Here is a 14,859-nt window from a genome sequence, read left to right as displayed (position 1 = left end):
CCTTCGATTTCTCCTTGTATATCTTCGCATTCTCATATGCTTCATTTCAGAATTCCTCTAGTTCATTTAACTCCATAAGCCTATTCTGCCCCGCCATGAAGAGATCAACATTCAACTTTTTCTCAGCCCAATAAGCTCTATGCTCCAATTCCACCAGTAGATGACAAGCCTTACCAAACACCAATCGATATGGTGACATACCAATCGGAGTTTTAAATGCCATGCGATAAGCCCAAAGTGAATCATCGAGCTTCTTCGACCAATCCTTCCTCGAAGTATTTACCATCTTTTCCAATATACCTTTTGTTTCTCTATTCGATACTTCAGCCTGGCCATTTGCAATTGGGTGATAAAATAACGCCTTTCGATGATGAACACCATAACGAGCACAAAGAGCAGTGAACCACTTATTGCAAAAATGACTCCCCCGATCACTAATAATAGCTCTTGGAGTACCAAATCGAGTGAAGATATTTTTATGAAGGAATTTAATAACTTCCTTCCCATCACAAGTAGGAGTTGCTGCGGCTTCTACCCATTTAGAATTATAATCCACCGCAAGCATGATATACTTGTTATTATACGATGATGGGAAAGGTCCCATAAAGTCTATCCCCCATACGTCAAATAGCTCAACTTCCAAAATACCGGTCATCGACATTTGATCTCTTCTTGATATGTTCCCAGTCCATTGACAACGGTCACAACTTTTGACAAAATCATTAGCATCCTTAAATAATGTAGGCCAGTAAAACCCACTTTGCAAAACTTTCGCAGTTGTTCTTGTTCTGCCAAAATGACCACCACAATGCAAACTATGACAGTGAGTTAAGATTGACAACATCTCTTCCTCAGGCACACATCTTCGAATAACTAGATCTGGGCAATGCTTATACAGAATAGGCTCCTCCCAATAATAATGCTTCACCTCTGAATAAAATTTCTTTAATTGTTGCCTTGTCATTTCAGGGGGTATAACCTTAGCAGCCAAATAATTTACATAATCCGCAAACCATGGAACCTCCTTGCCAACATTCACTTAGAACAACTGCTCATCCGGAAAAGCATCATTAATCTGAACTTCTTTATTAAGAGAATTTACCCCAACCTCTAAACGAGACAAATGATCAGCCACCAAGTTCTCAGTACCTTTCTTATCCTTAATTTCCACATCAAATTCTTGTAATAGCAAAATCCACCGAATAAGACGAGGCTTGGAGTCTTTCTTAGTCATAAGATACTTTATTGCCGAATGATCCGTATAAACTACCACCTTATTTCCGATCAAATATGGACGGAACTTATCAAAGGCATAAACTATGGCTAGAAGTTCTTTTTCTGTTGTTGCATAATTTAGTTGAGCATCATTCAAAGTTCGACTAGCATAGTAAATAGTTCGAAATACCTTGTCCACTCGCTGCCCAAGAACCGCTCCAACCGCATAATCACTAGCATCGCACATAAGCTCAAATGGAAGGTCCCAATTAGGTGTACATACTATCGGCGCTGAAATGAGCTTCTCCTTGAGAGTCTTGAAAGCAATCAAACAATCATCATTAAAATCAAAAGGAACCCCATTCATCAACAAGGTAGACAGCGGCTTTGAGATCTTAGAGAAATCCTTGATAAATCTCCGATAAAACCCCGCATGGCCCAAGAAACTCTCACTCCCTTAACTGAAATTGGCGGTGGCAAATTCTCTATAGTAGAAATCTTGGCCCGATCCACTTCAATTCCTTTCTAAGAAATTTTGTGCCCCAATACAATTCCTTCATTAACCATAAAGTGGCACTTTTCCCAATTAAGCACCAAATGCGACTCCTCACACCTTTTCAACACCATCTCCAAATTCGTCAAACACGTGTCAAAAGAGGACCCATATACCGAAAAATCATCCATAAAAATTTCAATCCCCTTTTCAACCATGTCAGAGAATATTGCCATCATGCATCGTTGAAACGTGGCTGGTGCATTACATAACCCGAATGGCATCCTCCGAAAAGCAAAAGTCCCATAAGGACATGTAAAAGTTGTCTTTTCTTGATCCTACGGTGCAATTATGATCTGGTTATAGCCCGAGTACCCATCTAGAAAACAATAGTAATTATGCCCCGCCAATCTATCCAACATTTGATCAATGAAAGGCAAAGGAAAATGATCTTTCCTTGTTGCCTTATTCAGCTTCCGATAATCAATACATATCCTCCAACCCGTCACAGTCCTAGTTGGAATCAATTCATTGCTTTCATTCTTTACCACTGTCATACCCCCCTTTTTCGATACCACTTGCACTGGACTTACCCAAGCACTATCAGAAATTGGGTAAATCACTCCAGCATTTAACCACTTCAAAATCTCTTTTCTCACCACTTCTTTCATTGTTGGATTAAGCCTTCTCTGAGCGTCAATAGTCGGTTTCGCCTCTTCTTCCATAAGAATTCTATGCATGACTGTCGATGGACTAATTCCTCTTATATTAGCCAAAGTTCACCCTATAGCAGTTTTATGAGCTCGTAACACCCTCAACAATTTCTCCTCCTCCACCTCCGAAAGAACTGATGAGACTATAACTGGAAGAGTCTCTTTTTCCCCAAGATAAGCATAACGAAGGTGGTCTGGTAAAACCTTCAACTCTAAAACAGGTGGCTTCTGAATCGATGGTAATGGTCTGTCTGGTCCTGCACCCAACTCTTCAAATTTCTTATGTTTCCACGGCTCAGCTGATTATATCCATTTTAAATAACTCATCACCTCTTCATTCTCCTCACCATCTACATCATCTACTGTGAGACTCAACTCAAGAGGATCCTCCCTTAATTTTTTTCTATCTACTACTTCTTCGACCACATCAATAGAGAAACAACTATCACTTGCTTTAGGATAAGTCATAGCCTTAAACACATTAAATACTACTTCCTCCCCTTGAACTCTCAGCTTCACTCTCCCTTTTGCACATCAATCAATGCTTGCCCAGTTGCTAAAAATGGTCTCCCCAAAATAATTGGAACATTCTCATCCTCCTCCATATCATGAACTATAAAATCAGCCAGAAAAATAAACTTATCCACCTTTACCAACACATCTTCTATAATACCACAAGGATGCTTCACAGATCTATCAGCCAGCTGTAATGTTACTGTAGTTGGCCTAGCTTCCCCCAAACCAAGTCTCCGGAATACAGACAAAGGCATTAAATTAATACTCGCCCCCAAATCACAAAGTGCATGCTTACATTCAAACTCCCCAATAGTGCATGGAATGGTAAAACTCCCAGGATCTCTTAACTTTTGAGGAAGCTTTCTTTGCAGAATCGCACTACATTCTTCTGTTAATGCCACTGTTTCGTAATCACCCATTTTTCTCTTATTCGAGAGAATCTCCTTCATAAACTTTACATAACTAGGCATCTGTTCTAATGCCTCCGCAAATGGTATATTGATATGTAGCTTCTTGAACACCTCTAAAAGCTTTGCAAACTGCTTATCCAAATTATGCTTGCGAAGTCTTTGTGGATATGGAACTCTCACATTATGCTCAATAGTTACAGGTGGGGTCTCCTCCTCTTCCTTAAGGTCTTCAATAACATTTTTATCATCCAACTTTTCCTCTTCTCCTTCAGACTGACTCTTCTTTGGCCCTTCATATCTCGTTCCACTCCTCAAAGTAATAGCTTGGCACTGTTCTTTAGGATTAACTTCTGTAGTGCTAGGCAAATTTTCTTGAGCTCTATTAGTCATTAAAGTAGCCAATTTCCCTATTTGAGTCTCCAAACTTCTTATGGATGCCCTAGTTTCAGTAATGAATTGGTTAAGCACATCAGGTTGGGTTTCAGCTGGTTTCATTGGCATTTGAGGTGGTGGTCTATTTTGTGGTTGATAATAGCCTGGTGGAGGATTTTGGTGTGCATATTGTTGTGGATAAGGTGGCCTATTTTGGGTAGGTTGATATGGTGGCTGAGGTTGAGGATAAGGTTGGAGGGTGTTTTGGTTGTTAGACCAGGAAAAATTTGGATGGTTCTTCCAAGCTGGGTTGTAAGTCATGGAATTAGGATTATTAGGCTGTCTTTGGTAATTTCCTATGGCTTGGACTTCTTCCATGGGCATGTTATTCATGTCTATAACAGGGCATTGGTTTGGTTGATGGGATGTACCACACACTTCACATAAGTTTTTAACTTGCATAGCCTGAGAAGGGAGTGTAGTCTTTTGTAATTGCTTTGTCAAGGCTGCTACTTGAGCTGTAAGCATGGTTATGGCATCCACTTCCATCATTCTAGCCACCTTCTTTGGCTGCCCCCTTTCATTTGGCCATTGATAATTGTTCATCACCATCTCCTCTAATAGCTCATATGCCTCATTAGCACTTTTGCTCATAAAGGCACCTCCCGCTGCAGCATCTATAATTGTTCTTGTCGTCCCATTCAACCCATTATAGAAATTATGCACCAACATCCACTTTTCTATTCCATGGTGCGGACACTTCCTTAGCAACTCCTTAAAGCGCTCCCAAGAATCATACGGTGACTCTCCATCCAATTGATAAAAATTATTAATCGCACCCCTTAACTTTGCAGCCTTTGCTGGAGGAAAGAACTTGGCAACAAATTTCTGAGCTAACTCCTCCCATGTAGTAATCGAATTTTCTTGTAAGGAAATCAACCAACTTTTCGCCCTATCCCTCAATGAAAATGGGAATGGCCTCAGTCTTATAGCATCATCACTCACCCCATTCATCCTGAACGTTGCACATAACTCCAGGAAATTAGCTATGTGTAAATTAGGATCCTCCGTCGGCATACCTCCAAACTGAACAGTTGTTTGAACCATCTGAAGGATGGCTGGTTTAATCTCAAAGTTGTTGGCAGCAATGGTTGGAGGTATAATGCATGAATGCACTATACCTCTCAGTGTTCGTGCTCCTTGCTCCCTTGGAACCTCAGCAGCCCCTTGACCATTATTCGCACCATTTCCCAAATTATCAGCCATAGTGAATTCCAATTTCCTTTTTATTTTCCAGTTCTGCCTGCACGTTCTTTCAATTTCCTAGTCTATTGGTATAATCTATTTTTGTCTATTGCTTCACATATACCAACTAGTCCTGAAACACAAGAGAACCTTGATCCGGATTAAATGTAAAATTAAATCAATTTAGAACAAAAATTAACTTATTGATATTAATAAAAACAGTTCCCGGCAACGGCGCCAAAAACTTGATCGCCAAAATGTAACACGCAAATATATGCGGTCTAATCAAGTAATATATGATAAGTAAAGTGTCGATCCCAGGAAGACTGTTATTAACTACCAATAATTAACCTCTAATTCTAATTGATTTGAATAATAATTTCATATTGATAAATAAGATAACTATTACTAAAAATTAAGAAAACTACTAAGCACTTAAAGAAATGTAGAGATGAAATTTGATTTAATTTAAATAGATGCAAACGTTAGGGCTTTAGTTTCATCAACCATCCACTTATGATTTCTAACCAATTTTCAAGATTTCATAAGTCTATTGTGGTAGCAGATTTCAATTATAAATTATAGTCTTATTAGGATCTATAATTCTCTACAATATACTATTTCCTACATCTCTGTGGTAAATCAATATATTGCAGGCTTTAAACACATAATCCCTAAACTACACAATTCATAAAAGTACTTTCGTCTAATATAAAATTGTGATTATTTATCTGTAGCATAATTATCCTTTTCTTTTCAGAATTTAGGTTAAAATCATATAAACATGTAAATGATGATCAAACATTCACAAGCATTAAGCATATGATAAATAATCCACAGCAGAAGAAAGAAATTCAGGAAAATTTCATTAAGATATCAAAAGTTTCAAGAAGAATCCACTAAAACCCTAATAACAAGATTAGTTCAAAGCAGACATAATGAAATCAATCAAATTAAATATAAACATAAACATTAGTAGAGAAATTACAGAAGAGAATAAGAATTCAAACTCTAGGTCTTCAATGTTTTCCTTCTGCCTCTAATGACTTATCTCCTCTCTAATTATCCATCCCCCTAATAATTAACCCTAAAAATGTATTTAAATCAAAACCCTAAAAAAAATCTAACAAATTCGACAATCTGAAAATCACGCTCAGCCACACGCACCGCGGCCCTTGCATCTGGGCGCCGCGGTGCGCATCTATGCCCAGCGCGCCCCTCTCTGACTTCGGCAGGCGCCGTGGCCCTTCAAAAATCCCAGAAGTTTACCTCTCTGTTTTGCCCTTGTGCCGCAGCTACTTTGATTCCAAACTCCAAATCTACCAATTACCTCCACAAATGAGTCTTCAATTTTGTTCTTGTCGACTTTTAGCACAAATTTCCCAATTTCAGCTACTTTTTCAATCATTTCCCAAACTTCACGATTTCTTCTCCTATTTCCTGCAAACATACCAAAACAAGCATAATACCGCAACACACTCCACCAAAATGACTCAAACTTACCCTAAACACATGTTAAAACTATGCTAAAAACGGACTCATCAATGAACATGAGGGAGAGTGAGTGGGTGAGCTGGGAGTGTTTTTTTCTCTCTTAGTTTATAGGGTCCTCTAGAGTGGCAAAGTCCAGCCAAAGTCAAGTCTATCCCTGGCACAAAAGACCACAATGTCCCTTGCTCAAACCCTTATCCTCTAATGCCCCCAAGGGCAAAACGATCTTTAGCCACATTTCCCGAAAATCCTCAAATGGCACTACAGATTCCCAATTAATCTCGACATACCCAAACAATCACCAAAGAAGTAACCATTACCCGATAAATCCCGACTACGCACTAAGTTACCGAAATACACGTAGGCTCACCCTGAGCAGGGCATTAACCCAGTGGTGACTATTCTGCTAATTCGCTCACTAGAATCACCTCAGACCACACATCTCAAACATATCTCCACTATACTATGGTCTTACTCATAAAGCATATATATATGTATATATTACTAATATACCTTGAACAGGTCAAAAATAACAAATATTCCCTTATTTATAAAAACAGGCCCACATGCATATTTAGTACACATTAACATACATAAATATCCACATTACCATATAAATCAATTATACCACATAATCACACATATGTTCCATTAATTCCACACATAAATTTAATTATGCCTTCCGGGCACAGTAATCAAGGCACTTAGCCTTAATAACAAATTTGGGACATTACATGTTGGTTCTAATTCACCTTCATTATGGCATAATAGACTTTCTCATATAGGGTATAGTACTATTAAAAGAATTGTTAATTGTGAAATGATAAATTTTGATGTTAGCAATGTTGATAAATGTGAATTTTATATTAAATCTGAAATGGTTAAGAAACCTTATCCTAGTGTTGTTAGAAGTACAAACTTGTTTGACTTGATTCACTATGACTTGTGTGAATTGAATGACATGTTAACTAGAGGTGGAAATATGTATTTCTTCACTTTTATAGTAATTGTTCTATGTTTACATATGTATATCTACTTAAAAGTAATGATGAAACTTTTAATGCATTTAAGATATACAAAGCCGAAATAGATATTCAATTAGATAAAAAAAAAAATTAAAGTGCTTGGAAGCAATAGGGGCAGGGAATATTTTTCTAATGAATTTAATGTATTTTGTGAAGAGCATGGAATTATACATGAATGTACAACTCTACACACTCCACAACAAAATAGGATCGTCGAAAGAAAGAATAGAACTTATCTAGAAATGATTAATGCTATGCTATTACATGCTAAGTTGAATTATAATTTTTGGGGTGAAGCATTACTTGCAGCATGACATATACTTAATCGAATTCCTATGAAGAAGAATAATATATCTTCATATGTGATATTGAAAAGAAGAAAACCCAACAAAGGTTATTTTAAAGTGTGGGGGTGCCTTGCTTATTTAAAGAACACATATCCTAAAATGACCAAGTTGGGTCCAAAAGCCATTAGATGTGCTTTTATTCGCTATGCTTCTCATAGCAAAGCCTATAGATTATTAGACTTAGAGTCTAATATAATTACTGAATCTAGATAATTGGAATTCTTTGTGAATTTGTTACTTGGAGATAAAAATTCTCAAGAACATATTATGATAAAAGAATCTCCAAAAGAGACAACTTCAAAGGTTGTTGAGCAACCAAAATTTCCTTAAAGAAGCATTTAAGGCTAGACTAGTAGCCAAGGGTTTTAAACAAAAGGAAGGAATCAATTACTTTGACACTTATGCATCAATTGCTAGGACAACCTCAATTAGAGTTTTATTTGCACTATTATCAATATATGACTTTTATGTTCATCAAATGGACATCAAAACAACATTTATAAATGGAAACCTCGATGATGAGGCCTATATGGAACAACTAGAGGTTTTTTTATAAGAAGAAATGAACATAAAGTGTGCAAGCTTATTAAATCATTATATGGTTTGAAACAAGCTCTAAAACAATAGCATAAGAAGTTTGACTAAGTCATTGTTTCTAATGGGTTTAGACATAGAAATGGAGACAAGTACTTATATTCTAAGACTTGTGATAAAATTATAATCTTAGTATGTCTATATGTTGATGATATGTTAATTTTAAGCAATAATATGAAAGGCATCTTATAAACAAAGAGATTTATTTCTTCCACATTTCAAATGAAATATCTTGGAGAGGTCGATATAATCTTAGGCATCAAATTCAAAAGAAATAGTAGGGGCTATGTCTTAACTCAATCACACTATGTAGATAAGGTGCTTGATGATAAGTGCATGAAAATTCACTTTTATTATTAAAATCTCGTGACAGGCTGTAGCATCCACCAGCTGATCAATTCTTGGAAGTTGGAAGCAGTCTTTTGGGCATGCTTTATTTAAGTTTGTGAAGTTTATGCATACCCTCCATTTTCCATTAGATTTTGATACCAATACGGGGTTGGACACCCATAACGGGAAGAAAGCTTCCTTAATGAAATTGTTATTCTGAAGTTTCTCCACCCCTTCCTTCAACGCCTTGGCCCTATCTTTATTAAGTAACCTCATCTTCTGTTGTACGGGCTTGAAGTGGTCGGTATTAATATTAAGGGCGTGGCTTATAAATATTGGGTAGATCCCAACCATATCCTCATGGGACTAGGCAAAAACATCTTGATTGTCACAAATGAATTGGATCAAAGTGAATCTTCTATCCCCGGACAGCCTTTTCCCCATCTTGACAACCTTGGTCGGGTATTTTGGGTCAAGTGGGACTTCTTCTAATTCTTTGACTAGGCCTACTCCCGTATCAGTATCCCCAAACTGGGGGTATACGTCCTCCTCCCTTTTTGGGATGCATCCTATTTCTGGTTACTGGGACCTACGGGCTGTGTGGTGGAGACTACTTTTCCTATTTTTTTCACTAAAGAGTTATAGCACTCCCTAGCTACCAATTGATTCCCCTTGAGAAATCTGATTCCTGCCTACGTTGGAAACTTGATGAGCAACTGGAAAATTGATGTTACTGGTCGGAGTTCATATAGGGTTGGTCGGCCTATCATTGCATTATATTGAGAAGGGATATCGATTACAACGAACAAGGCCATGACAGTGTTGCTCTTAGGTGCCACCCCCACCGTTAGAGGTAGCCCTATGCTTCATGCTGGGGTTACGCCGCTTCCAGTGAACCCGTATAGAAGTTGTTCGCATGGCTCCAAATCTTTGATGCTAAAAGTCATTCGCTCCAAGGTATTCTTAAATAGGATGTTGGCAGATGACCCATGGTCAATCATTGTTCGGGCTACAATCATGTTGGAAATCTAGACTTCCACAACAAAAGGGTCATTATGTGGATGATGCACATGACAAGTGTCTTCCTCGTTGAATATAATGGGCTCACACTCATAGCGAGGTTGTTTGGGAGTGTGCTCCTAGACAGCGAGTACATCATCGTCCAGCTCGTATCTAAGAGAACAAGCATATTTTTCTCGTGACCTGTCGGTATTACCAGCCAAATGTGGTCCTCCACAAATCATATCTAGCCAACTAGCAACTATTGGTGGCAAGAGAGTTTGATTACCTTGAAACTATTGCGAGGACTGTTACTGAGGATGTTGGTCAACAGTTGGTCGTACATACCTCTTTAGATGAGCATTGTTCTGCCGAATGAGGAATTCTATTTCTTACTTCAGGTGGTTACATTCATTGGTTTCATGGCCATAGTCCTTGTGAAACCGACATAATTTAGTCATATCCCGTCTGTTAACAGCCTTCCTCATTGGTGGAGGTCTTATGTACGTTACGACCGTCTGGGTAGCATTGAAAACATCTGCACAGTGCTTCAACAAAATGGAGTAAGTAGTAAACTTAGGAACATATTCTCGTGTTTTGGGCTGCTCGGTAGTTTTAGGCTTCTTATTGTCATTCTGATTATTATTACTTCCATCCCCATTACCACATTTTCCATTTTTTGCCCCATTTTTACTTTCTCCTGCTGTGTTAGTGGTATTCCCAGCTTCTATTTTTCCCTACCCAACAGCTGCTTGAGTTGGATTATCTACCTTCCATTAAGCTTCCTCAAGATTAATAAATTCTTCTACCCGATCAAGGAATTCCAGGGTGGTACGCGTAGACTTCCTCTTCAAGTTGCTCCAAAATAGGCTTTGTACTTTGATTCCTGCGTTGATGGCTATTGATTTACCATCATCACTCAGGAATTTCACCCTAGTGGCCTCCTGCATAAAACGATGAATGAAGTCCTATAAAGGTTAATTTTCTCTTTGTTTTATGTCCACCCGGTCATTCGACTCGGGTGGAAAGGGCATTGTGGAAGAAAATTGGGAATAGAATATGCGTAAAAATCCATCCCATGATGTAATTGACCCTGGTTGTAGTTTAAAGAAGCACTGTTGGGTGATTTTCGACAGGGTGGCAAGGAAGATCTTGCACCTAGCATCATCTTGAACCCCGTGGGGATCAGTTTGTAGTTCAAAGTTGTGAACATAGGACACTGGGTCTTCCTACCCAGTGTACATCTTCCTTGTTGGCATCTTGAATTTGACAGGTATGGGCAGCTGGTTAATATGTTCTGAAAATAGGGAACCATTATGCCTTTCCATTTCAATGTCCGTCAACTTGGGAACTGTCAGGTCTCTTACCAATCACATTAACAGATCCAACTGGGCTTGGATGTTTGGGTCTACAGCTACTTGGGTTTGCGCTGCATTGCAAACCTCATCCATTCTCGGATCCCGAACAAGTTCAGGCGAAGCTATGTTATTCGAGTCTCAGTTTTCCCTGGTACAATTGAGAGCGTCTTGTAAATCTTCACCTCCCATGGGGCCCATTCGGTTGAATACAGAGTTTGGCCATGGCCTTCCCCCATCATTTTGCCTATCTGCTCTGCCTGGTACTGGAGGTACTCCCTAGAACCCTCCACCTGGGGTGGCTATTTGATCAGGACATCCTGTCCCTGTGGGACAAATGGTCCTTCGGGCAGGTTACCCCTCTGATCTTGATTATTCTGATGGCGGACTTGGCTTGCTACCTCCTCATGATCATATCCATCGGTGTAGTGGGGTCTGTACGCATTACTAACCCCTGGCTCCTCCCTTCTGAATCTTGTTCGGTACTCTTGGTGTTGTAATGACCCAACTAATTCTAGACTTTGGACCATTAATAACTATTATACATAGACACTAATCTTAAGAAAACATACATACGAAATAGTCATAACTTTATTAAAAACTGTAAAGCAAAGGTTGAAATATAAAAATTCAGTGTAGGATATGGGATCCCATTGTTTTAACAATAAAACATATCTTAAATTGTAAATAAATTCGTTCCAAAATCAGGTGAGGAAAAATACATATAAAGCATAATTGAAATGACTAAAAACAAATTCGTCCTTGAATCATTCACGCAGTCCACATAATCCATTCTTCCTCAATACACAATCCCAAGCTGCCAAGAATCTTACCGCCGCCATAACTACTTTCTTGCACATATAAAACAAAGGAATAAGCCTAATGCCCAGCAAGGAAAATCTACTAAAAGCATGAAACATAAACATAAACATAAACTATAAACATATATCGTAATTCTAACCCATGTACATTGTAAACATTGAGGTTTTCTAACTAAGCAACTATAAGCCTCAAAATACAATGAGTTTTGTTAGCTAAGCAACTATAAGCCCCAAAAACATAAAAGGGTTGGGGTTTGCTATTTTAAGCAACTATAAGCCCCAAAACATATATAAATCATAACATATAAAAACATATAATAGCATAAACAAATAAGCATATAATAACTATCCTATTTTCCTTACCAAATACCGGGATGTGAGAACAAGGACGGGATTTTGGAACACTCCTAAAAACCATTAATGCGAAGGTGAGTATTTCTAAAAGAAGAATATGAAAAAGAAATAAATCTAAACCACCGAGAAGAAGAGCTTACCGAAATGAAACCTCAAGTTCAAAGAACTAAATTTCCTAACCATGAATGGAAAACAATGAGTTAGAATTTGAGTAGAGAAAAACTATAAAACTAATGAAATATATAGAAATGAACTAGGAATAAGAATACATTTGAATGATCTATAACCAAACAACACCTTTATAGAAATCAAACTATTAATCTTACTTCCCAAGTGGTTAATAAGCTTAAGATGATAAAGCTTATAACCCTAACCCAAGTGTTTAACACTCTAAAGTAAACCTATCAGCTTGAAGGCTCTGAACTCAGCTTCAAGAATGAAAGAAATGGATGGGTACTAGGTCCTATTTATAGAGTTCAAGAATGAAAAGATCTTCTTTTAGCTTGAATAAAAATAATGACTTTTTAATTGAAAAACATTTGAATATTGGTTCAGCAGAGGCTAAAGGGTCGGTCAAAAGAGTTTGAGCTTATCAAGAGGTTCTGGAATAAAATGAGCTTGGTTTCAAAACCATTCAAAAATAATGCCCTACAGCCGATATATCGCCCATGGTAGGCGATATATTGCCTGGGCTTATGTTCCCGAGGCTCGTCAAAGTGTTCGTGCGAAGTTACGTGTTTTTCGTATTCCCCGAGTGGTAATATATCGCCCCCTAGGGCTACGATATATCGGCATATGCTGAAATATTATACACGTAATTGCACTTTTTCAGCCTAATTTGAATTGAGTAAATAGCTTTGACTGAGTCCTATAACGATTTCAAAGCTACTGACAAACTCTGGGATTTTCAAATATTACTCTTAATAAACTATTCCTAAAAAATACTTAATTTCTCAATAAACATGCACATGACAAGTGTCATTACCTTATTGGGTCTATCTAAACCTTATTGTATAATGAATATCATCTTCATAATCAATTACATTAATCAAACCTTATGTTATAATTAATATTCTTAAACTATAGGTTAAACTTATAAAATCTATAAGTGTTGCTACGAGTGTTCAACTAAGTCCCGGCTTGAACCAAAATCCACAGTAATAAACATACTACAACTATTACTAGCTATTACAACTACTACTACTACTATCTCACTAGTTAAGTAAAGGTTTTGGACTCTACAATTCTCCCCTACTAAAAAGAATTTCGTCCTCGAAATTTACTTACCAAATAAATCCGAACACCGGGCTATCATGTCCTCCTCCCACTCCCACGTTGCCTCCCGTTCATAACTATTACTCCATAGGACTTTGACTATCGGAAATCTCTTGGACTGTAACTGCTTCTTCCCTCTATCTAGGATGCTAACCGGTTGTTCCTCGTAACTCAAGTCTTTATGGAGTGCTATCCTATCGCACTTGAGGACGTGAGATGGGTCTGATACATACTTTCGTAGCATTGAGATGTGGAACACGTTGTGGCTATTTGCTAGGGCTGGCGGTAGTGCTAGTCTATATGCAACTGCTCCCACTTTGTCCAATATCTCAAAAGGACCTATAAATCAGGGACTAAGCTTGCCTTTCTTCCTAAACCGCTTCACACCTTTCATAGGAGATATCTTCAGGAAGACTTGATCTCCGACTTTGAATTCCACATCGCTTTGCTTGGCATCCGCATAGCTTTCCTGACGGCTTTGAATAGCGAGAATATGCTTTCTAATCAGCGCTACTACTTTTTGAGCTTTTCTAACAGCTTCGGGACCAAGGAGCTGTCTTTCTCTGACCTTGTCCCATTGTAGCGGCGACCTGCACCTTCTTCCATAAAGTAATTCATATGGTTCCATCTCGATCATTGACTGGTAGCTATTTTTGTAGGAGAACTCTATCAGCGGTAAGTACTTATTCCATGTGTTATCCTCAAAATTTGAAAACGATGACGCGGCAATAGAAGTGACAAATGGCAAGGAATGGCTGGGTAATCTGGCTTAGGAGTGACCCGGTAGACCAGTGAAGATTTTTGACTGACCAGTCAAGTGTCATGACCGACCAGTCATGACCTTGGCTGACCAGTCATGTGCTTGTCCGCCCAGACAATGCCCTTGGCCGACAAGTTATGTCCTTGGCTAACCAGACATGTGCTTGTCCACCCAGTCAGGTGCTTGTCCGACCAGTCAGGTGCTTGTTCGACCAGTCATGTCCTTGGTTAACCAGACATGTGCTTGTCCACCCAGTTAGGTGCTTGTACGACCAGTTATGTCCTTGTTCGACCAGTCACTTGTCTTGGCCGACCAGTGAAGGTTTGGCTGACCAGTGAGGAATTTTGGCCCTTCAGTTCTCCTCCTGAGTGTGATGTGGACTGACTAGATAGAACAATGCTACGCAAAGGATCCCAGTAACGGTTTCAACAACAATCGGTCATACCTGTGCGAGAATCTCTCAGATTATCCCACAAAAATAGTGTATTGTTGTATTTAGAATATTATTATTAATTGAATATAGTGAGAATAGCAAAATATCCCG

The 14,859-nt window shown here is 38.4% G+C and overlaps 1 protein-coding gene across 1 annotated transcript; it reads right to left on the bottom strand.

The window, feature by feature from the left end:
* Positions 1–2,487: 2,487 nt before the first annotated feature.
* On the bottom strand, positions 2,488–4,985 carry LOC133779528 (uncharacterized). Its single transcript, XM_062219482.1, has 4 exons — positions 4,799–4,985; positions 3,773–4,336; positions 3,095–3,637; positions 2,488–2,720 (listed from the first exon to the last, which is right to left on the bottom strand). The coding sequence occupies exons 1-4, from the start codon at positions 4,983–4,985 to the stop codon at positions 2,488–2,490; spliced, it is 1,527 nt and encodes a 508-aa protein (XP_062075466.1).
* Positions 4,986–14,859: the final 9,874 nt, after the last annotated feature.

This window comes from Humulus lupulus, chromosome 5 (genome assembly GCF_963169125.1).
Source record: "Humulus lupulus chromosome 5, drHumLupu1.1, whole genome shotgun sequence".
Taxonomy (NCBI): Eukaryota; Viridiplantae; Streptophyta; class Magnoliopsida; order Rosales; family Cannabaceae; genus Humulus; species Humulus lupulus.
The sequence above is the reverse complement of the archived record's forward strand: the minus strand, read 5'-3'. Positions and strand labels throughout refer to the sequence as shown.

Coding starts and splice junctions, on each gene's coding strand:
- LOC133779528 (XM_062219482.1), bottom strand. CDS start 4,985: ATGGCTGATAATTTGGGAAATGGTGCGAATAATGGTCAAGGGGCTGCT. Junction 4,337..4,798: donor AACAACTGTTCAGTTTGGAG/GTATGCCGACGG, acceptor ATGAGCTATTAG/AGGAGATGGTGATGAACAAT. Junction 2,721..3,094: donor ATCTGTGAAGCATCCTTGTG/GTATTATAGAAG, acceptor GGATATAATCAG/CTGAGCCGTGGAAACATAAG.